The 24,729-nt window shown below is 40.6% G+C and overlaps 1 protein-coding gene across 1 annotated transcript in view; it reads right to left on the minus strand.

Annotated features, from left to right (window-relative positions):
* The window catches only part of LOC140239809 (uncharacterized), a 95,219-nt gene that overhangs the window by 69,146 nt on the left and 1,344 nt on the right, over window positions 1-24,729 (minus strand). The window contains 24 exon segments of the mRNA XM_072319631.1: window positions 534-707; window positions 2,052-2,381; window positions 3,156-3,360; window positions 4,383-4,618; window positions 5,258-5,524; window positions 6,115-6,400; window positions 7,055-7,162; window positions 7,689-7,873; window positions 8,445-8,645; window positions 9,403-9,449; window positions 10,492-10,779; window positions 12,333-12,576; window positions 13,246-13,413; window positions 14,522-14,689; window positions 15,240-15,384; window positions 15,993-16,306; window positions 17,072-17,118; window positions 17,989-18,235; window positions 19,010-19,187; window positions 19,943-20,091; window positions 20,793-21,142; window positions 21,737-21,926; window positions 22,497-22,592; window positions 24,307-24,362. Coding sequence (XP_072175732.1) covers window positions 534-707; window positions 2,052-2,381; window positions 3,156-3,360; window positions 4,383-4,618; window positions 5,258-5,524; window positions 6,115-6,400; window positions 7,055-7,162; window positions 7,689-7,873; window positions 8,445-8,645; window positions 9,403-9,449; window positions 10,492-10,779; window positions 12,333-12,576; window positions 13,246-13,413; window positions 14,522-14,689; window positions 15,240-15,384; window positions 15,993-16,306; window positions 17,072-17,118; window positions 17,989-18,235; window positions 19,010-19,187; window positions 19,943-20,091; window positions 20,793-21,142; window positions 21,737-21,926; window positions 22,497-22,592; window positions 24,307-24,362 — 4,679 coding nt within the window.

Here is a 24,729-nt window from a genome sequence, read left to right on the forward strand (position 1 = left end):
CCCCTGGTCCCTGCAACCCAAGCTATAACCAAACACAGCGACATCATCAATTTGATACTCTTTGCCACTGACATTGGATATAACGGGGGTAGATACAGGTGGTCATGACAGGAATGCTAAGGGCAATAACCGATTACTATTTTTGTCTGTAAAAAAAAAGTAAAATTTTATTTATCATAACGGTAGAAATATGATCAAATTAAGACAGTTTTTAGAAGAGTTATGAATGGTGATTTTTTGGCAATCTTTGCCAAACAATTCTCGAGCGGTTGATTATATGAATTTTTTAAAAGGTTGATTTGATAAGTTAATGTCCTCACAATTTTCCTTTGATATCGTCAAAAAAAAACATGAAAATTCACTTTCGCTCTACTCAGAAAAAAATCGCAATTAAATGAAAACAAGACGGACTGGAGAAACACAGCAAAAGAATAAAGGACACTATTTGTTCTCATCAAGATGTATACATTAAATTGGTCTTTCATGTGTTAGTACCGTGTGGTTGTTTCATTCAGTAAGAGGGATGGACTTACAGCAAGGTACACATGTGTCACCCACAGGCCTTGTTCCTACGGGACAGAAGCAACCGCTGACTGGCTCCGTCGGGCAGCGCCTTTCGCCGTGTCTCGGATCGAGTGGGTCGCAGCCATATGGGAATGCAGGGCACACGCACTGGCGGTACTCAAAGGGTTCCTCGCAGTCCATCGCTGTACAGATTAGGACAAATGACAACGTAGATGAATACTCATTGAAAAATGACTAACCCTGCTTTACTGGTATTATTCCTTGAATGATAAATGATAACAGTAATTAATTGGCTGTTACCATGGCAACACACTTCCCGCCACTATTGAAATGTTTGTCTGCACAACTTTACTTCAAAATCACCAGGTGTGCCAAACTTTTTTCATTTTAATCGCTTACAAAGTTAAGAATTTCAGTCTGCAAGGCTTTTTTTTCTGACTTTGGGACCATAAAGTACTGTTACCATGGCAACACACTTTTTGATCCTCTTACAAATTAATCCTACACAACTTTGCGTCAAGTCCAACAAGTGTGCTTAACTGGATCTAAATTGCTTAGCACATAGAGAAGTTCCATCTTCAAGATTTTTTGTCCTCGTTTTGGGACATGATGCGCTGTTACCATGGCAACACACTTTCCAGTATTCTCTACAAATTTGTGTGCATAATTTTACATGGAGCTCAACACATGTGCCGAATTTCTCTTCAAGCGGTTGAACACTGGAGAAAAAACTTTGATATGCAGCATTTGCATCACACCGACCGCCCATACGACCTCTCGCGTCTATGTACCCCATATAACTTAGTTCGGCGGGGGTATGAAATAAAGTGGACGACAAAATATAAATAGGACTAAAATATTTAACTTTTGATTGTCACCGTCAATCAGCGTCTACTTGAAGCCGTATTTTATTTATTTCTGTGGGTTTTATCCTTTCCTCTCATTTTCTTTGACAAATGCAAAAAAAAAAAAGTGTGAATTCCAAACAGCTTGTTTGACAACATAGAAGCGCATCACAAAGGACAATTCTGGTTCCCGGGTACAAAATATTAGTCTGTGAAACACTGTCTTCTCAGTGAAAAAAAAAAAAAAAAGTAGAGCGAAATGGCACAAATGACCAAAGCCTTAGTATTATATATATATATATATATATATATATATATATATATATATATATAACAGTAATGAGAGTCCATTTCTTTATCTTAACGATATTTAAAATGATAAAGTAATTAAAGAAATCTTCTACGATTGAGAGTCGATATGAAATGCAAAGATACTGGCACCAAATTCATAGGGTTATCGCGAATAAATCTTATCTATTACGTAACAACTTTGACATGATCATCCACACTGATTTTGTAGAGGCCAACTGAATGATTTTACAGAAACTTTGGAAAATTATGTAGAATTCGCTGGTAGGCCTACATGCTACTTGCGCGCACTACGGTATAGAGGGTATGGATGAGATAAGGTGCTTCGGTTTGTGAGATTATTTTTGTTTATTGTTTTTATTGGTTACTTACGACAAAAGTCATCCTGCCTCCAGTCCAAACACACCCCCTGGTTGGCACACTCCGTGGCGTAGGCCTCGAACGACCAGCAGTTGGGGTTGTCGGCGAAACAGTTGTCGTAGAGACAGTTGATGAAGTACGGGGCTGGATCGACCACGTCGTGGCATCTCTTGAACCCGGGCCCCGTGTAGATAGCTCGGCACCAGTCCCAGGTTTCCTCGTCTGGCGGGCAGGGAGTGACGGTTTCGTCGCAGCCACACTTGTCCCTGTCCTCGGGTGGGTACACGTGGTCGCAACAGTTGTTGTCAGTTTCGCACGTGGTTTCGTTTTTCCCGCAGTTTCCTGTAGTCGATTGGTATCGCATATCGTTCAGACATTCGATCGATATTGCAAATCGTTGAGTGCGTTGAATAACGAAACAAAAAACGATAACAAAAACCATCACTTTCTTTACATTTGACTCCATTCCCTCGTTCTTCTAGGGGTTTTTTTTGTCATTGCCTTAAAGATGAAACCAAAATGTTTTGTTTTCGAAATTTACAGAGAGAATGTCACACGGAGTCACCCCAAGTTAAGTTTAACAATTCATCTTTAAAATAAATATTATTGAAATAACATTGAAATTGTAGAGAAACTGCAGGTATTAACGCGACAAGATAACCGAATCTCTTCTGGCCATTATGGAAAACTGTAAAAAACTGAGTGTATTCGTCAAATGTCGCCTTACGGTTACAAGTCTACAGAGCGATTACTCAGAACCTTTCAGATATAGAAACCTGTATTATCATGTTTATTTCTATGTGTTATATGAACGTGAATGCAAAATCCACCCCCTGGTCAAAACAAAAACAATAGACCAAAACAAAACACAGCAAAAACAAAAAACAAAAAACAAAAAACAAACAAACAATTAAGCGTCTTTAGACAACTGAATTCAAACTACGACACACACAAAACTGCATAAAATCAATCTTTAACGATCAGCCCAACATAACAGTTCCCGCCCCTTCTTCTCTCTAAAGTCAATGTTAAACATGAACACAAACATACAGTCTGAGGGAAAAACAAGAAAAGGTCCAACCCAGCTTCCACTACCAAAAGGTACAATCTGCTTACCGCAAAGCCCAAAGGTGCTGTCGTAGAATCGCGCCTTTGGCACTTCTACGCTGAAATAGTAATTCGTCCAGGGCACAAATCGAACCTCCAGGCCAATTTCAGGAGCCTGGTAGATAATGTCAAGACCCACGCAAATGACTTGGAAAGACGGGAGAAAGTCCACTGGTGCCTTGTACGGAATATCATCCACAACAACTAGAGGAGCCTGCAGTCAGCATTGTGTGTGCGTATATGTGTGTGTGTGTGTGTGTGTGTGTGTGTGTTTGTGAGTGGGCGCGCGCGTATTGTGTTTGAAGTAGCAGGGAAAGCAAGAGAAAACAAAAGCGAGTTTAATTGATCAAAGCGTTGTAAACCTGGGTGCTGAAAATGGTATACGTCACGAGTTAGACACCCACGAGTCATACAGCCCACGAGTTATGCACTACTAGTATTACTGTATGTAAACGATTCAGGCGCATGACTACAGTGACGACATCGAGTCAAAATAGGCCCGCGAGCTACAAGGTTCACGGGCTAAATTACCCCAGGCATATTTTGCTTAGTGTTTAGCTCGTGGACCTGTTTTACTTGGTGTCCATAGTTCAACACGACGAAATGAACATTTCTTTCTACTGTCTCTTTTTTATCATGATCTCGATTGGGTAATGTCAACACACATTCTACAATACCAAAGAACTGTCGCCAGTCAAACTCTTATTTTTAGTGTCTTCTCATTGTGAAGACACTAGAAATAAGACATGTCGCCTCAATGTGAAGATTTTTACAAAGGCTATGACCTATTGCTGTCAATCTGCAAATATCATGCATGTTATGGCACTTTTACACTGAACGACTCGAGTTTACATAACGCTAGCTCAATCTATCTCTTCAGCTCCTATATGGCTATCGTTATCGTTATCGTTTCGTTTTATTACCAGGTATAGCTTGCAACCACTAGAATTTTGATCACATTGCCTATTGGAAAGTGATAACCCTTTAAGAAAAAAAAATCTTTGGGAATTTCAAGATGATGAGTTCATTTTACGTTCCATTACAGGGGCGGATCCAGGAATTCTGTAAAAGGGGGGGGGGCAACTAATATTTTTGGTGCCACTTCCGGATTTATTTTCATTTTTTTCTTTTGATTTCTTTTGCTTTTAACGAAAAGTAAAGGGGGCGTGCCCCCGGTGCGCCCCCTCTGGATCAGCCTCTGCATTACTCCAAACTTTCAGAGCTTCGTTTCCTTACCCCGTCCGCAGAGAAGCTGGAAAGAAGCTTGACACTGTAGCCATCATAGACAATTTCAATGTCTTTGGTGCAAGACGTTCCCGGGAGTTCAGCGCACTCCACGTTGTGAACATAGACAGAGTAGACGGGTGAATCGGCCGCCTCCTCACTAAGAATGTACGTGCAGATGCCCTGGTGATCGAAGTGGTTACCGTTGAAGTCCACGTAGTGCGGATCGCCGTAGCCGGTGCAAATGCCTAGAGTGACACGTTCATTCATTTTTAGCAGGCATTATAATTGTTTTATCCTCGAATATTCATCAAATGTATGTTAGTTTTCGAGCATTTAAATTGAGGATAACTAATCTGAATACATTATGTAAAGAACAACCATAAAAGATATTGTAACAAGTATACGTGAAGACTGAATTTTTGCAACCGCTTGGTTATGAAGCGAATGCGTACTGCCGACTAGACACCAGAAATGCTTCACTTCTAGTCCTCTTTAAATACAAAATTTCGTAGCGCAAAAAGTATAACTTCAATAAGTGGGAGCAAAACGTTCTAAGAGTTCATTCCCTGTCCTGCTGTGATTTCACAATTTAGTTCATAAATCGTAATTTTCGTCCGCTTTTTCCCCCATGGGTCATTTTATTGTTCCAATCATTCATCCTGTCATTCCTAAGCAATAACATAAACAAGAGCACTTGCCTGCCATAAAGGATTCAACAGTATAGCGTTTAAAAAAAAAAAAAAAAAAAAAAAAAAAAAAAAAAACATTATTGCAGCAACATACAGCTGTATTCATTTCTACCCGTGCAAAGACATATCCTCGCGCACATGATCACACCATGCAAACTATACCTGTACAAACTTACAAAACCGTATGACACTCACACATCTCGAACTGCGGTGTCGTGATTGTTTCCGGCGTCGTCGACCAGGGTGGGGTCGTGGAGATGTAAGCCGTGGTCGTCGACGGAGTGGTAGTGATACACTCCTCCACGCACTCCCCATCCTGGTGGAACTGACCGTCGGGGCAGCTGCAACCTTCCACGCAGGTGTCTGGGCATTCTCCGTTCTCGTCCCAACGGTCCTCGTGGCCGCACACGTTGCATACGGGAATGCAAGGGTCGTACTCTCGGCATCCGTCGCACTGGATGGCTGCAGAAACATGACAAATCATGAAATATAATGTCTATTCATCTAGCATGATTTTCTTGAGAATTTAGATTGTGATGTAGAGATAAACGGTAACAAGCATGAAAACGGTACAAATTTATGAATTCACGTGCGTATGTGTTTTTTCTCTATCTCTCTTCAGTACAATTTAAAGTAAATGACGTAATAAAGAAATTGCATCTTCTGCCGCTCTGATCACAAGCTAGGACAGTTGTAGGATGCAACGATTCTTTACAACTGGGACTCAACCAAAGACATTTTTCTCAGTATACACTCACTTTACGCGGGAAAGGCTCTTTGGACTCAACTTTCCTCAACGTCCCTTCCTTTCCTTTCATAGTTTTCTTTACTAGGTTGTTTAAGAAGACCAACACTTTCATATATACAGGGACCTACACATTACAAGCTTTGCTTTTTAGTAGGTCCCAACATTTCATGTTTGTTAAATTGTCTTCTCTTGTATTCTTTGTAATTACGACGCTATGTTCAATCTTATGTTCAATCGATCGTATCATGTTTGATGTTTTGAGATGTGGAACAATAAAATCAATCAATCAATCAATCAAACTTACGGCAGAGGTCATTGGAGCGCCATTTGATAGGCACGCCGTGCGCGTTACATTCCTGCGCGTACGTCGAGATTGCCGTGCACAGGCATTCGCAGTCCCCGCCGTAGTCACAGCCGCACGTGTCGTAAACGCATCGTGTGTAGTACGGCAGGTAGCTCACCTCGCAGTGGCAGGGCGCGAAGAGCTCCGACTTGAGGACGCTGCACTGCCGCATGGCCCAGGCCCGACGGAACGGGTTTTGGATGCACGGATGGAGGAGGTGCGACGGGCGAGGGCAGTACTCATGGACCTGCAGGAAATGAGACATACCAATTAGGCTTGTTGCAGCACTTGTTGCTGCTTGTCGCAGCACTCTCTACCGAGAGGGCCAACAATGACATTAAGAAGACAAGCCCTCAACGCTCAAGGAGAGATTCGATTGACAACTAGCTGGGACAGTAAAGACACATGTAAGTCACGCAATGATATCTCTTATTTCCTCAAGTAATCAACCAGACTACGTGTAATAATTAAGTGCTAATCAATATCACTTGTTCTTTCTAATGGTACCCTCTGTAGCATCATCGTAAATCTGGAACGCGTGGAATATATTATTTCCTGAGATGAATTCAATGTCTTGGGAAGTTTTATTACGTGTGTTTCAAAACAACGCCCTTGAAACTAGTCTGTGGCATTCAAAGTTTGACACTATGACAACATGCGAGAATGCCTGAATACTTCCATGGGAGTATTTGGACAATATGAACCACATTGCAAGCGATGATAATGAAGTTAAGAACTTTTATGTACTTCTTCATTGTTGTTCTTTAATTCTTGTTTTTGCTCAATTTTCTAACAATTGTGTTCACCAGACATGAAACATGAAGGAAAACGTCGGTGCTTTCATATCAATCGGTTAAAAAAAGGATAGTTTTTTAATGATAATGAATAACAATACCCTTACCTTCCAGCTGTTACCAAAGTCGATGGACGAAGTCTCGGGCAGACCCCCGGCAGGGGACAGAAAGTCGTCACTGACCAGGTCATTGAAGTTTCCGCAGAGACCGCCAACCTAACGTCGGCATATACAAAACAAGGCAAGGACAAAATGAACGACATTTCCTGCGGTGATCTCGTGAAATTGAGTTTCACACTAATAATCAACAATCTATCAAGGGAATAAATGCACGATTCTCATCGTGATGTTTCCTTGTCCCATCTCTAATATTGGTCAATCTCATTGGTCAACTTCTAAGTATCGTCAGATGGGCATTCAAGATTTAAGAACAGTCTTAACAAGAAAAGTGCCTTTAAATTCCAACGAAAGCTGAACTTCCCCATGATGTTGAACTTCCGCGGACGTGAGCTCTGATGGCAGTCCCAGCAGCAATAACAACACAAAACTTACAAATGATAAAGACAACGATGAACATCATAGAAATGCATTGTAATAACAATGCAATAATAATAATCACAATCGTAATCGTAATCATAATCATAATAGTAATAGGATTTAGAAGAAGGAAAAGGATGTCGGGGAGGGATACTGCAATAATGATACTTATCAAGATGGTTACACCTCCAGACAACCTTCGTACCTTTCCTTTGTACATGGGATCGATCTTGACCTGAATCCATGTGCCCTGATCCCAGATCAGAGTCACGCCGATTTGGGTGTGAACGTAGACGTGCGAGCCAACCAGACTGATCTGGAATGAACCGGCTGACTGCGGAACGGGCTTGCCTCGGACCAGCTGCAACTTTTCCTGATTCTCACCGGTTCCTGTAGGAGGACGTATATGCGTAAGGATAAATGGTTTTGATGAAAGAATTGAAGATTGAGAAAAAAAAATCCGTGCTGTTGAAAATACGAAACTCAGCGACTATTGTGATGAGTATGACGTGGGGAAAATGTTTCCTGATATAAGAAATGGTGCTGAAAAACTACAAAGAAATCGACATTATTTTCTCCTATGACATGATAATGATTCATATATTACTTTTTCAAAGTTTCTTTCAAAGAGAAAAAAATAAATTATGAATTCGTTTAAATTTTCAATCAGTCTACGTTGAAATAACCTAAGAAATACAAGTTATAATTTGCCATTGAGAAAGCAACTAGACATCACTTCCACATGAAGTACAATTCGAATAAAACAAAAAGCCCTGTAGTCGAGTTCCATCGCAGAAACAGCTGGTAAGAAGTGAAAAATTTCACTGACACAGTTTTAAGAGATCTCAAAGATTAATTTGTTAGTTTGCTATGAGAATACATATCGTCATTAACTCCTTACGACAGACTCATAAAAGCTTTGTGTGTTTTTGTCTCATACAGTTGCAAAGACCGCCCTCACCGATAGTAAAGGTGATAGACTTGGTGCAAGTGACGCCGCTGGTTCCGCACGGGATGTTGCCAATGACGACGTGGAAGAAAGCGATTCCGGACGCCTGGCTGACGCTGTCGGTCACCAACACGTAGTCGCAGTCGCCCTGGAAGTCGAAGAGCTTACCGTCGAATGTCTTGTAGTGAGGGTCGCCCCAAGCCGTACACACGCCTAATAATCATCACGTTTCAGAAAACAGGCACATGAAAGCATTGACGAATAATATTTTGCAGTTTTTATTGAAAATTTGTACTGCTGAATGACTATTGATATAGTTACATTGCTGAAAGGTTGTTGGGCACGTAGGCATAATTTAAAATGTCGTGATAATCAGGCAGGGCGCATGACCATTTCCTCAATGGCTTCGTGTAAAGGGCACATTGACTCTTTTTCTCCTCACCCTTTTCTACATGGAAATATTCGTTCTCCATTCACACCGTCGTAGAGTGTATTATGGCTGCTTTTCGTAGTATTATAAATCGACTAACCACTGTATGACACAAAATAAAACAGATAAATACTGGTCAAGATAGTAATAACTCTGAGTTCGTCACACTAAACGGAATAGTTGTATTCAGATAAACAAGTAAAGAAAACTGACCAAGGAATACTAGTGAAAACTCAATCAATTCAGCTTTCGCTTCAAGATCACATTTTATACATGTATTTCATCATATCAAAACAAAAACAGAAATACGTAAAATGTAAACTTTTTTCTCAACGAAAGTAAAGTGAGAGAAAAAGTATGTGTACGCTTTTCGGACACACAGCATTTGACGTCTAAGTAATACAATATACACACTCAATATATACCCAAAAGGATCTATTTACATGAACATTGATGAAGGTTGGAATAAACTAAACTAGCCTCCTCTGCAGTGAGGGACCCTATCTAAAAACAAAGATAGCTCGTTATTATTAAACATACCATGACAATGGTTCTCCCTGCATTTCCACTTGCTGTTTTCACAAGTGCTGCAAATAAGAACAAACCCACAAACACGTACCATATAGGAACAATTTACATCCATTCAAGACATTATACCCTGCAAAACGAGGAATGTTCGCGTGCATGCTAATTTCGCGAATTTCACGAGAGCCGAGTTTCACGAAATTAAAATGCATGCTGAAGATCTTGTCTACATTAAATGTTAGACGCAACTCGCGAAAATTTCATGCTGCGAATAAGGCCGTCAGCTCCCATTCGCGAAAATATCATGCAGCGAAAATATCGTGTTTTACAGTATGTATATTGGCCTACATCCTTTGACAGGTGAAGAATCCACTGGCCCGAATTCACGAAGGTGGTGCAATTGAAACTATGGTTTAAACCATGGACAATTTGTATGGAGCGCCAAGTGTCGCATGGCCTATTTCGTTAATGAATCATTCATTTCATAGGCCATGCGACACTTGGCGCTCCATACAAATTGTCCATGATTTAAACCATAGTTTCATTTGTACCACCTTCGTGAATTCGGGCCATTGTGTTTCGTAGACATCATGAATATGCAAACGACAACAGCCTCTGAGAACGACGAAATGACGTATCTCGTGTACCGGCCATACCGAATGCTACAGTTGTGAGTACAATAACCGTCTTTTTTATTTTGCTACAATCAATAAACATATTAGTGAAAATATTACACAGACATGGACAAATTTTCATTGATAGTACATAATCTAGTGTCACTGAATTATTCCACGACGGAATCCTCAACGTAAATAACAGTCTTTGCCATAATATTGAGGAATGTTCTTTTTACAAGTTTAAACATCTTTAAACATTCTTTGGTATTTAAAATCACATTCTCGAATATAACCGTTGATGACTGTTATAATATGTAAATCTAATTCGCCGTTTGATATCGACATATCACAAAGTAAAATCATCCATTGATGCATTTAAGAATGCAGCACTGTTTACAACGTCCACATTTGTATTCACTCAGAGTCAGAACGTACAACCATATTTGGCGTTCCATACACAGACAGGCTAGATGCCTTCCAAACTCACCACGAGTGGCACTCGTCCGTCTGGATGACGTCACCCTCCTCGTAACTGTGTCCGCCGTGGTGGCACGGGCAGCTGGTCGGCAGCACGCAGCTGGTTCCGTTCCACACCGTGAACTCGGTACAGGCGCATCCACCGTAGCAGGTGGCGGCCGAGCAATCCTCGAACTCGTGCATATTGGCGCAGGTCTTGACGCAGGGACTGACGCATCGGACGTAATCTTCGTTCATCCCGCATGCGCTCTGCGGACAATCCAGCTCCTCGCACACCCAGGCGCCCAATTTGCAGGTACTGTGTTGAAAACACGATCAAAATATCAAGGATCGCCAACTTTTCACCGTGATTGACTAACTTTCGATTTTACGAAACAAAGCGCTTCCACTAGCCTAATTGTGTTCCTTATAGTTATAAGGAAGAGTCAACAGTAAGCAAAGAAACTACAAGCCAACCATAAGCAAGTAATTTTCTAAAGAAAAAAATCCGACTAATGTCATATTATTGTAATATATCAAATGGAAGAGTGTTGTTGCTTCGAACCCAAGCTTCAACCACTACAGACATGAGGGAAAACTCCTTCATTGTTATTCTCAGAATTTTGTCCAACTCGACCGGTCATCACATCCTGTGGTCAGTCCACACACCCTACCTCCCTAGGAGCCTATCCTCTCCCATAAACATTTCTGGATAACCTGTCTCCCCATTGTCTACCAGTGCTAAGTTTCTCCCCCCATCATCCCCATCATGTAATATGTGAGTCATTGGTGTCAGTGACCCATGGATTGACAGTGGTCACTATTAACCTACACCTTTGTTTTATTATAATTTCAATCTCTCTATTTTGAATATTGTAGATTAAACCCCTCCTTCTAGTATACATGTATTATAAAAGTGACCATGTGCTTTTGGAAAGGAGTTCTCTCGTTCACCCTCTTCGGGTAAAGACACATAGCGTTGGTCTCCCTTGCTATCCCTCTTTAGGGGCGATATATGGCCGTCGGATAGGGAGTACCTATTACACCTATTACATTGAATATTGTATCTGTTAAATCTGGCATATTCCATCGTCGCCTGGGGTATTATCACCGTTATCATAATTGCTGTCATATTCCGAAGTGAATATTTCTTCGAATAAATAAAGAGCCTGGATTGCACATGTACATGAACTGGTCTCTTGGTCTCTTCTGTGGAGCTGTATGTCGAGAAAACATTACCAATGTAACACCGCCAATACGCCATCGAATAACACTCAACTACAAAATAAAGGTGTTACATTATGATAGATAATACATAGAACAGACAATATGTAGTGGCTGAGATGGTAAGCTTCCTATAATGACATTGAGAGCTAATTTCATCTGTACAAACTATCTTTATCCCCGTTTCAACAGAACCGTTCAAACCAGAGTTACCGCAACAATGTCCGGACAACCTCTCTCTTTTTCATAACCCTGCCTGTTGAAACGGTGCCCGTATTAAAGATATTGTTGCTGCGTCGTTGTTGCGGTAATTTTTACCAAATTCTACCCTAGGCAGCTAGGGTAATTGCCCCGTATCACCCCAACATTACTCAGGCAAGTAGGCGGCAACCCTTCTGTTAAAACGCTCTCGTGGTAACATTCCTTAGATACAAAGGCCCCTTCGCCCATGTAGGGGTAGGTTGTTTATAGAAAACTACCCTGATAAAGTCTTTGATGTGTGTCTGCTTATTAATAATAAGAACGTACCCCTCGCTCTCTTGTGCAGTTTTATTGCCCGAGGTGAAGAATTTTGTTCTCCAGACATTGTCCCGACGTTGTCGGGGTAAGGTCTGTTAAAACAGAGCATTATGTCTGCTGTGAACTCACCAGCCTCCACATCCCTTCTCGATTCTCTCGCCCGGGCCAAATCTCTTGCCCGTGTCCGGATCGACGCAGCCGCAATTCTCCGGTGCTACGCATGCGCCGTTGGGAGTCATGAGGGACCCGTCTGGGCATGCGCAACCTTCAACGCATGCGTCCTCGCAGACGGAGTTGGAGGAGAGAGCGTTGCATGTAGTTGAGCACATGGGGTGGCACGCGCTGTAGACCAGACCCTTTTCACACTTGATTCCTGGAGAGAAGAGAGGGGTCAAAACACAATAACAATTCAATTTATTTTCAATCGTCCAATAAAAAACATTACAGGAAATTCAGCGCGGGATTTTTACCTATAAATGACGAAGCATAACAAATACAATGTATATATATATATACATATATATATATATATATAGAGAGAGAGAGAGAGAGAGAGAGAGAACATGAAATGCATTCATTTCATGCTCAGTCCAAATAAGAGTCAAGTAGTACATACTTTCCAGCAAGAACCAAGTTGCGTGAATTCATGCGTTCACGGATCAAGGACTGTATAAGAATATGGCTATTCTCTCATCACTTCGAAAATTAGAAAAAGCGATGTAATTATACATAATTCTACGTCTACTCGAGGGTAGAAGAGCATTAATCCTTATTATCTCTACTAACATTTTACCTGTTATCTTCATGATTCATTAAAACATGTTATCAAGGTCACGTGTAAACGTGGAAAACTTCGAGCAATGAGTTACTCCTACATAACACAAACGATAGATCGAAAATTAATCTATGTATCAAGCAGAACTTGTTTCTACGGAACCCTGCAGGAATAATGTTTCCCAAGCTCAACGGATGGATGGTTTTCCATGAACTGAAGTCAAAGTGTCGACATTTCCGAGCAAAGATAGCTGGAGTCAATGCTTACCGCAGCCGGGTACTTCAGAGCGCCAGTTGATGATTACACCTTTCAGGGAGCACTGGGTCGCATACATGGCGAAGATGTCGCACTTGCAGGAGTCTCCGTTCTCGCAGTTGCACACATCACGTCGGCAAGATTCGTAGTAGATTTCAGGGTCAACGAACTGGCGACAAGCTAAGAGAGGAAGAAGGAGATTTCGATTTTAACAGGCTGGTGTCATACTGGTCTGAGTGCCGTCCTTTGCTCTCTTCATCTTTGCTGGGATTTGTGTTCAACGACTGTAGGTCTCTGGAGAAGTTGAAATGAATGTTGCTCACTACCCACTTTTATGTACTTTTATATACACTTTTATGTATTATGTACGAAGGCTGCATGCAAATCAAGCTACGCTTTATAGGCTGTAGCCCTTCTGTATTATTTGTTGTATTGCTGCTACGTTTTGCTGTACATTGTAAAGGCAAGGAAGAAAAATACTTTGTTAACAAATTATGTCTACGATTATGTATGCTACCACCGGTGTATATGTGTATAAAAATGTGCATGTACAATGATAAAACAGGCACCAATAAATCAAATCAAATCAAATCAAATCAAATCAAACTTTTCACGCACATTAAATATCTATATTAAAGCAGTGTATACTATCGTGGCACCGAACGTGCCTCATGATAAAACTGAACATTTCTCTGGCAAAACATCGTCCTGCCCTTAAAACAGACCGGTTTGATAATAAAGATATTTCCAAATTTTATGCACGCCTTTCTGATAATAGTTCCTGACAACCTGAAAACTTGCCCGTGGTTTGCCCTATATATTATTATGTACAACAACCAATGCATGCAAACTCGATTCCAAGTATTGACAAGTGTATTTGAGGTACAGGTTAACAGAATAGCTTGTTACCACGTCACGACGGAAGAGCTAAAATTGACGATGTTATGATAAACCTCTCTATCGCAGGATTACCAACAACAAAAATGCGTTTTTATGATATTACATGAGCACCTGCTTCCTGTGTTGTAGAAAGGTTACTCTTATAACATCTTAACGGCCACCATTAGCAGCATTATTGTCTTAACCCTTAGTGTGTGTGACGTGTATTTCCTGTCCATGATATATGTGTGTGAAATTTGTGCACATTGACTTATTGGCACAGAATTAATCAATGTAAGTCATCATGAATCTGCGAGAGTACATCCCGAAGTCCTTTTATCCATATCAAGCCGGTGCGGACGTAATGGATATCATAATGAACGAGACAGAGTATACAAAATGTTCTTACGGGCAAACGCGTCGTCGATGTAAAGCCTATAACACTCCTGTTCCGCCGTCAACGACTTCTGTGAGTAAAGGTCACAAGGGTCCGTTGCCTGGTCGTCTTCGGCATCAGCACACGAGGAGCCGATCTTCCATTTGTTGGCGAACGACGACGGGTTCGATTCGGTGTCACCTATATACACATTGATTTTGGTTACATCGTAAGATTAGGAATCCTTCTCTCCCAAAGATTCAAGCTTAAATGACTATTTGTAATGATATTCCCATGTGTACTCGTCATTCTGTCTCTGGCGAAGACTCTGCCAGGATCGAAAACTCAGGCCAGTTTTGACTCCATTTTACAGCTAATATGGGAAAGAACAAAGCGGACTGTCTCTATACAAACATCAAATCACATGATGGAAAGTGAATATGACCTTTTTTGGAGACATTTTGATTTCATTATCGATGTCACTACGCCCTACAGCTTTTCCATTGCCATATCTCGCTCACTAAACGTCCACTTCCATCAGACAATTTATTCAAGATGTTTGTCAATTATGAATACATTGTACATTACCTCATCATGACATTATTTACACCGGTGCGAAGAGTCACGTTCATTCTTCGAATCTAACCAAAGGTGAGCACGTGTATGATGAAATTGTCGGTATGGGGATTCTAGTGGCGTAAGACAATAAAAGAATCACCAGACAGACTGAAAAGCAGGCTACGAGGCTTACCAGCTTCCGTGTAGAAGTCGTCTCGCTGGTTGTTGTTGTAGGTACCGCACAGACCACAGGTAGAGTTGATGTGTCTCTCATCGGCCATAACAACAACTCGGTTGTTGCCATCAAATATGATGGTAAGCCCATTGGACATCACCGCCTTTGAATATGCAATTGCATCAGAATGGGTTTAAGGAACAGAAAAAATGATGTTACCGTCTAAAGCAATGACGTCATGCTAAGATTAAGCAATATTTTGTAACAAACGATACCTACGCACGATTGATGGAAGCTACAATATCAACAAGCTAAATCTTAAACCAAGAGAATTCGGGCAGGTTCGTTCAACTTCTTGGTGTCAATCTCTTAGGAATGAACACATTTTCAATAAAAAAATCAGTCGAAGTACATCTGCACATGAACGTGACTCATCATTATTTTTTCCAATACTTGCATCAAACTTTACCCAAATGTCTAGGAGAGATCTTTCGAAAGGTGGGGGGGGGGGGGTCAATGCAAGTGAAGCACTCATGAACTGATTTTATGATTTTATTTTCCAATAGCCAAAAAAAAAAAAAAAAAAAAAAAACCTACAGATGCCCTTCTTTGCTTAATTCCGCATGGGTTATGTGGGTAAGCGTTACTTTACAAAATGAAAATTCAGAAATGCGGGAGTCTCTTTTCTAGTTTTTTTTTAATCTTTTTCTTTGACAAATGCTGTGCTATTCCAGACACGTGGCGTTCTCTTATTGACCCTTATTCACTCACAGCTGTCTGATGTTGAGTCGGCTGGTTGACGAAGATGTTGCCGACGGTCACGGGGAATTCCGTCACCTCCTGTCCGTTAGCCAGCACCTGGTGTCCGCGTCTCAGCCGAACCTCGTCGGCGCCATCTTGCAGCACGACAGCCTTGACGCACGACGAGCCTTCCTTCCCACATTCGGCGTTTTCGATGTTCACCATGTAGCCTTCCAGACGTCGCCAGCAGTTCTTCACCAGCGTGTAAGTACAGGTACCAGCGAAATCGTAGTCGTAGCTGTCGAACGTGTGGTAGTGGCCGTACCCACTGACCTGGCACATACCTGGACGCGGAATGACAAACATGATTTATTAACTCCTGTTTAGGTTGTAAAATCTGATTGTTGTCAGAATTTTGAAGGAGAGTAAAGTTCATCCCAAACAAACACGTGGGGATCAATTGCAACTATCCTTTCTCCTACAGGAACTGGGTACGTATCTAGAAGATTGATATTGCAATTACCTCTCTACTACTTACTGTAAACTTCAAAGCGTGAGTTTGAAATGAGAAACGTCCAGTTTTTGTCGATCACGTTTCTGTGGGTTTTGAATTGGTCCATTGGTTCTTTGAATGTCTTATCTGCCTGAAACATCTGCCATTCATTTTTCTTTAAATGGTGATCATCTAGTGATTTGCTTTCTTCCGATTTTCGTGGTAAGTTTTCGAAAGTAAAGTTCGGCAGATCGAAAATTTCTATAAAGTGTGTCAAGAAATAATAAATGGCAAAATGAAGAAATTGGTGTTCGATAACTTTATTCTGTTTTCATTGTGACAAACCAAATACTATCTTTATACAAAGTGCGTTTGTACCTGATTAAATTTGTATCAAATCCCCCCCCAAAAAAAAATGTTTTTGTTCTCATTGACAGCGCAAAAAAAAGAATGACATTTGTGTTTTTCTGTCAGGGTGACAGATATAAGACAGCGTTACCGTTCTCGAGCAGAAAAGAGCCATTGCAATGAGCACAAGAGAAGACAAATTATGGTTTAAGTAACAATTAAAAACCAAACAAACGATGGTATCGATACAATTGTCACGTTATCTCACCTCCGCAGTCATTCTGCGTACACTGCCATTTCCCGTCAGTGCATTCACTGTAATTAGAAACGAGGGATTATGATATGTTAGGGCACATCAAGAAGAGAGTAACAGACGGAAGCGTACTTTGGGTAGCATTATAAAGTTTCGACAAATCTCTCACTAAAAAACGTTCCCGAGCTGAACTAAGAATGATAATAAAAAAAAAAAACGACTAAAAGAGAAGGAGCAAGGAAACATGCACGTAATTATACATGTCTGGGGGAGGGGGAAGGATTACAGTTGTATTGGCTTTTACTAGACAGTAACTGTAAAAAAAATTAAATTGTTTTTTTTTTTATATATCTACCAGAACTATAGTGCCCTGCGAATATCCTGGAGGTGATATGCATGGTGTATATGTGAAAAAAAAAACGGGAAAGAAAAGAAGTCCTATAATGAGAAACACATTAATTTACACAGTTATGCTAAATCGTTATTCTGATATGCATGCAAACGCGTTGACGAATTGGTCAACAGCCGACTGTTACATGCTTTAAAGGCATGAAAAGTTTTTTTTTTTTTTACTGATTTATCAGAGCTTACAAAGGACATGTCCTTCCAGCTGGCCAAATGAATTACTCTCGTCTATAACTCGTTTGAAATATCAGTAAGAAAACACTTGATTCTTTCCCATAATGGATGCAATATTGGCATATCCCGCCCGATCCATAGGTAATTAAAGGAATCAGGTGGATTTCGTAACACACACACATACGCGCGCGCACACGCACGCACACACACACACACACCCTCACGAATGCATGCCGAAGATAGAATAACAACACACAATTCTTACTTCAATAAAACAAAAACCGAAAAAAACCCCCAGATGATTTCTTTTCAGACAAAGACTGTGAGCCTTCATTTCTCAAACAAAACCTTACCATTCATTGCAACCGTCGGAGATTTTCTCCCCCGGTTCGTACTCGCTCCCTTGCCACGCGCAGAAGCACTGGTTCGCATTGACGCACTCCCCGGAAGTGGACCGGTAGGTACCGTCCGGACAGTGGCAGCCTTCGATACAACCCACCGTTCCGTCGGTCTCGCAGTCAGCTATGGCGGTACTACAGCCCTTCTGGTTGCAGGCGGAGCCGCAGCCGTCGTATATCTTGTCCGGAGGACACTGGAACGCTGTTGTGATTCAATGACACATTCTAGAAGATTACACAAATACGATGTAATCCTACTTAGGTGTGAAGTAATCTAACCTTAGGTGTGAAGGAATCTGAATGAAAGAGAAACCAGACGGGTAATGTTTGATTCGTCCTGTAAAAAACAAACAAACAAACAAACACGCAAGCTCCGGGGGCAAGGTCATTATATTTGGGAAATGTTTTCAAGTGTATGTACAATCAGAAAGTAATCAATGTGGGGCGCTGGCGCTGTGGCATAGTGGATAAGACTTCCAACTTCAGTTCGGAGGACCCCGGTTCGATCCCTGCCCAGTGCTTACGTCATGGTTTGCACAAGATGTTTTTACCCACTACTGTATGCCCTCCTTGACCCAGGGGGTGTTTCATAAAGCTGTTCGTAAAGTTACGAACAACTTACGAGCGACTGGTGATCAGTTCTTTTGCTGAATTATTGAAATTCTAATAAGTATAGCACATCAGAACTGATCACCAGTCGCTTGTAAGTCGTTCGTAACTTTACGAACAGCTTTGTGAAACAGGGCCCAGGTGTGTAGATAAACGGGTACCTGGCAACGCTAGGGTAATAATAATGGCAGGGCTCTCAGGTAGAGCAGTATCAACACTGAGAGGCTACTCTGGGTAAAGAAGACCTTATTTTTATTAGAGTGAAACTTGCATCAAGGACATGAATTTGTGAGTTAATTCCATCCATTTAATTAATTTTACAGCATAACTGACGATCGTAAGAATTGACCGAAACCGTAATACTCACGACAGAAATCCGCAGACCTCCACGACACTTGGAAACCCCTGCGGGCGCATTCCTGTGTGTACGCTGTGAAAGCGGCGCACTTGCAGTCATTACCCAGCGAGCCGTCTGACTGTTCTACCATCTCGCACGCGCACACGTCTTGCTCGCAAGCTGTTATATACGGCTCTGGGTCCACGACCTAGATTTGTGAATATCATGAGAAAAATAAATTTAAAAGACCATTATTATGATCTCATGTTGCAGGTGGACTCAATAACGTTCTACTTATCCTAATCAGATAGCCATCTGAAGTTAGCACAGACAATAACATTAGCAGAAGCAATTACTGTTCAAACATCCAATTAGAAAAAAAAAATAAATCACTATTGACAAACAGTTCCGACACCTGTTGATACACTGAACTTGCGTTGGATACATATAAGAGGTACTTGGGCTACGTCTGTAGTCATGATAGTACCTGTTGGTTAAATAAAATCTCTTTCATCCTATCACGGTCCAGAAAGTTGCTAATTCGGATTAGCTGTGTCTCAATTTATTTTTCTCGTAATGTAGATTAACGATTTGATACCAATTAACTTTTAATAATACCACAAGCACACAAAACATTCAGATGCAAATTCAACAAGTAATTTGGACACAATCATCATAATATATATACACACATAATGGATACAGTGAGGGAGAGAGGGAGATAAGCGATATGAAATCTTAATCATTCCTATATATATATATATCAAAAATTAGTGAACAAAGAGCTACCAAATCGTACCGAGTCGAAGGTGCCGCCTAATGGATGATGGCCAAAGAAAGTAAAAGATTAATGTCTTGCAACAACGGGATTTCGAGTTCTTTGCAATCTACTGGGTATCGCAGCATCTTCTGGGTGATAATTCATTTATTTAAAAAAAAAAAACGGATTTTGGGATGTTTTACCTGATGGCAGGCCACGAAAGTGCTATGCATCAGCTGCGAACACGCGCTCTTTGTGTACTCAGCCTTCACGCGCTCAGCGGTAGTCTCGAAGTTGGCGTACTGGGTGCACCGAAGCGGAACCGTCGGAACGTCAGGGCAGAAATCTGGTTCTGATTAATGAACGTGAGAGATAAATGAGAGATATACAGCTGATAGATAGAAAAACTACTTAATTGTACCTCCATGTTATAGTGTAATTTCTTTCATAAAGAGAAAACGTCGACAAGTCATGTGATTCTATCGATCAATGGTTTCTTTTCCTTGTGACTTAATCCAGGTCAGTGAAATAATTTATTTTCAAGGGTATTTTTTATAGACCGAATAGAAAACCCTTGGCCCAAAGCATAAAGAACACAACGATAGCTAATCAAGTCAAGTAAAATTTCGACGAGGTGTTTTTGTTTTGTTTTGTTTTGTTTTGTTTTGTTTTTTAGGGCCGGTAGTGATTTGCTGAGAGCAGTAACGTGGTATTCAAATAACACACCTAACCAGAAGCGTCGACATAAATTTCGCGTTCTGTTCAGATTTTACTATTGTACATCCGACGGACTTTCAGTTTCATCTAATTGTAAATGTAATTACTTTTTTAACAGACACATAGGAAAACTGCTTGAAGCCTACTCAATATCGTTTTCTAATCGCCGTGCAGTACAAGTGACCAACACAAAAACATAACGTAAACAAAGATACCATCGACAAAACAACTGTTTTATTTATGCCATCACACTATGTGTTGCCTTCGTATAGACTGTAGAGAAAAGGAAAAGAGGCCGTGTTACGCAAAGGGTCATGATTGGAAGTGAATGCCTACCTCGCTGATCCATTCCTTTCCATGACAGACCGAACGTGTAAGCGTCGTCCGCTGTGGCGCCACTGGGCGTGCGGAAGTCATTGCTCGGGTTGTTATCATGTACTCCGCACAGACCGCACGTGTTGCCGCCCAGCGTGTCTGAGGTGATGTATACGGTAATGGCTTCTACCCCGTCAAAGAGAATGGTAAAGCCCAGCCCGCTCGTGGCTAGCACATAGTGGGCAATGCGCTCTAGGACCAGTCCACCTGCCTTCGTAGGGAGGGTCAACTCCTCATTCTCGTAGAAGACACTTCCTCCAGGGCGCAGGTAGATCATGGATGACGGGTTGCCATTGTCAATAAGGACGGATCTGAAATGATACGTTAGCGATGTAAGTTAATATTTTCATTAATACATGTATGAGTCAGGTTCATAAAGAAATGAAGAGCTGCTAACACCCTTTAATCTGTACGAAGCAATATTGTTTGTTATGGGGTCATGGCTCATAGTGATAAACAATCATAATTATGCATCTAGACTGATAATCAACATGAAATTCAATATAAAGTACTGAATAGTCGGGAAGTTTCTTTTCCTGACAAAATTTATGTGAATAAAAATATATGATTTTAGGCCATCAGTATTGAAACTTGTTCCTCAAATATCTTATGGCAACATTGCGTTATAGGATGATTACCTTCAAGCCTTGGTATGATGTTGGGATCCGGTTTAAAAAAAATATTACAGAAAATCTATTTCGTGTTATGTGGAACAAGATCAAAACAACGTCAGCCACTTCTCTCCCAAGGGTTATTTGACGTTACGGTATAAAACAGGTCAATTTTTATAATGGCATTCAACAATAGCTATCTCTGGCTGACTAGATCTAGTGGCATGAACACTGATGAAGGCACGACTTTATGAAAGAATATAACATGTAGAAAGAGTATTTGGGCAGCTTTACCTTGAACACGTGTTATTGCTCTTCGTCTCCTGACATGTCAGGTCGTTCTCGACGTAGACGTGGAAGGAGAAATCGAGGCAGTCGGTGACCAGGGTGTAGGTGCAGGCCCCGTGGAAGTCGAAGAGCTTTCCGTCGAACGAGCGGTAGTGCTGCTGCGACCAGGTCTGACAGTAACCCGACTTGTCGATGGCTGTTCCATAGAAAGAACAAGCCGGGAATGTCAGGTGGATAGAGCATTACATACAAAAAGTATAAATTGCATGCATACCTTTATGACACCCGAGTGTTCCTGACTATTACAAAGCTACCGAGGTTTGATTAAAGCTTGCCTGACATAGAAAAAGCTTCTGCATTCAAAGCCTTTTCCATATATTGTAATGTCTTTACTATGTGCAGTTGCAAAGTTACTTGCTTGTTACTATAGGTCCTCTAGACTTGCAAGATGAAAATTATACACATATTTTAATAAAGCAGTAAACTGGAATATTTTTTAGCTTTTGTTACAGGCGACTGGATTTCATCTCGTTAACCATAATAGGAAATAAACGACAGATTAACACAGACTTCAGGGCACGTACTGTAGTGTAGTGATCAGAACTCTGGATATATTTTGGTCGAAGGTTCAAATCCCACTCAAAAATCATGTTCCTGCATGGCGCAGATATTCTAACCAAGGTGTAAATAAGTATGTTGGGGCATAGGAGTGCTGGGGAATTACGATATTGGCAGGACCCTTCTGATTTGTATTAACTAAACTTACATTGAACTTGGGTAGCAGGCAGAACGGAGCTTGGTTGACCGGAGTTTCCTGGCCGCAGGGCGGGCATGGCTGCACGAGCCACACGACGGTGTCCGGCTGAAAAGGCATGTTTGTCAAAAATGGGACTGGATAAAGTCAAGAAGATACAACCACCAACTGACTACGTGCTTTTGAGCTCCATGACTGAGCCAATAGGTGTCAGCATCATATCTTGGCATAATAACTTATCCATTGAACAGAACAATCTCTATGTAGTCTACGATCTACGTAGTGATCTTATACGTAGTCGTAGATCACAGCATCATTATAGCCACTTCTCCTTCTTCCTAAATTTAATACAACGTTTTGTGACAGATCATTTCCGGTTGCTGCCCTAAGATTATGAAACTCACTACCAACGCATAACCGTCAGTGGGCTAAATTGATTTCATTCAAATCCTCTTTGAAGACTTAGTTATTTGTAAAGTATTTTTTGTCTAAGTTAACGTATATTTATTTGTATTTTACGTATTCTAATTCGTATTAAATTGTATTTTCTGCACTTAAAAATAATCACGGGTCGAACAAGGATGATGTATACTTATGTCATGTTTTGAGTGATCCATGTATTACAAGCTTAGCTTTTTAGTGGACCACTCTTTTTCCATACCTACTTCATTGTTGTCCTTCGAAGCACGCCTAGGTGTTCTCAGTTATACTACTTATATCATATCATATCATATCATATCATATACTATGCTATTCACTTTTTTGTGTTTTTCTAAGATTGGATTTAATCAAACAGTATGATTATTTTACGAATGCTTTATATCATAATATTATACTTTTTTCACTTTTTGCTTGATGGAAAAAAAAATAAACTGAACTGAACTGAAAAAACAAACAAACAATGCATACAGGTTACGCTGTATGTTGCTTTGATACGTTATGTTTTCATTCTTATTTTGAATATGATTTGTTGGTAATATACCTTTGTCTTAATAGTGTGTGTAAACAGGATAAGAGTTACTGTAAAGCGCGTAGGGAACATTGATTTGTAATGATTATGCTCCATAGAAGCAAAACTGTCATTTTTTTTGGCGGACACGTCACATCACAGTAAATGTTATAATCATAGTACACTGTATTGCAAGAGTTATGATCTATAAAGACAACATAGGAGGCAATGCCAGCGAAGCAAATGTTTAGGTGATAGAAATAAAAGGCCGACTCAAATACGGACATAAAGAAGCAAAGAGGAAAAGGGAGGATTGGGAATGAAGGAAACATCAGACAGACATCATCAACCACAACAGCAACAACAGAATCTTATTTACTGATACTAAAAAGTGCAGCACTTATGTTGTTAAATCACATTTTGCACATGCTTTCTCGTTGCTATCGGTTTGATCTTAAAGATTTGATCACGATTGATCAATAGTATTGAGCATCCGCTCTGAAAAGAAAAAAAATGTGTTTGTTTTTAGGATGACTTCTCATGAATGATTATCACCAGAATTTGGTTCAACTTCCTATTCATTGTTATCATTGGGTAAAACGTAAACAGTTATCTGGGTCATGTGTAAACAAAATCAAAACAAATAATTATTTCGTTCACGCACACGCACATCCAGACACAAACGTGTTTAGCAAAACTAGTGCAGTCAAAGCGAAATATATCCCAAACATAATGAGGTAGACAGGAGTGAGGTTTATGTTACATATCGGCAATCGAGTACAATTCAAACGTGGGATGTGAAAAGACTGAAATGCCTTTCAGAATATGACCGATATGAAATTTGAAGGGGCGGGGAAATGTCATCTCACTTACGTTTGTTGAGAATAGGAACCTTGTCTCCGCTGTTCGTGAAGAAAGAATACTGGGGTCTGTAATGTGAAGATAAGCAAACAAAATTATTCCCATGCGATGCTTCTGATTCTCAACTCTCTCTCTCTCTCTCTCTCTTTCCCTCCCTATCTATCTCTATCTATATCTATCTATACAATATCTATCTATCTATCTATCTATCTATCTGTCTGTCTGTCTATTTTATCTATCTCTCACAGTGTGCATTCACAGGAGGATCAATGGATGGAAAGAGTTGAATGTTCTTAGACATTGATACTTCAACGAGTTTTCGTTCTGACATTCCAGTGAACAACATGCTCAGGACAAAAGTTAGTTTTGTTTATAGTCTTTTTTATCAGCCCTCTTTCTCCCTCTGTCTGTCACTCTCACACACTCACACACAAA

The sequence above is a fragment of the Diadema setosum genome, chromosome 16, assembly GCF_964275005.1.
Source record: "Diadema setosum chromosome 16, eeDiaSeto1, whole genome shotgun sequence".
NCBI classification, from domain to species: domain Eukaryota; kingdom Metazoa; phylum Echinodermata; class Echinoidea; order Diadematoida; family Diadematidae; genus Diadema; species Diadema setosum.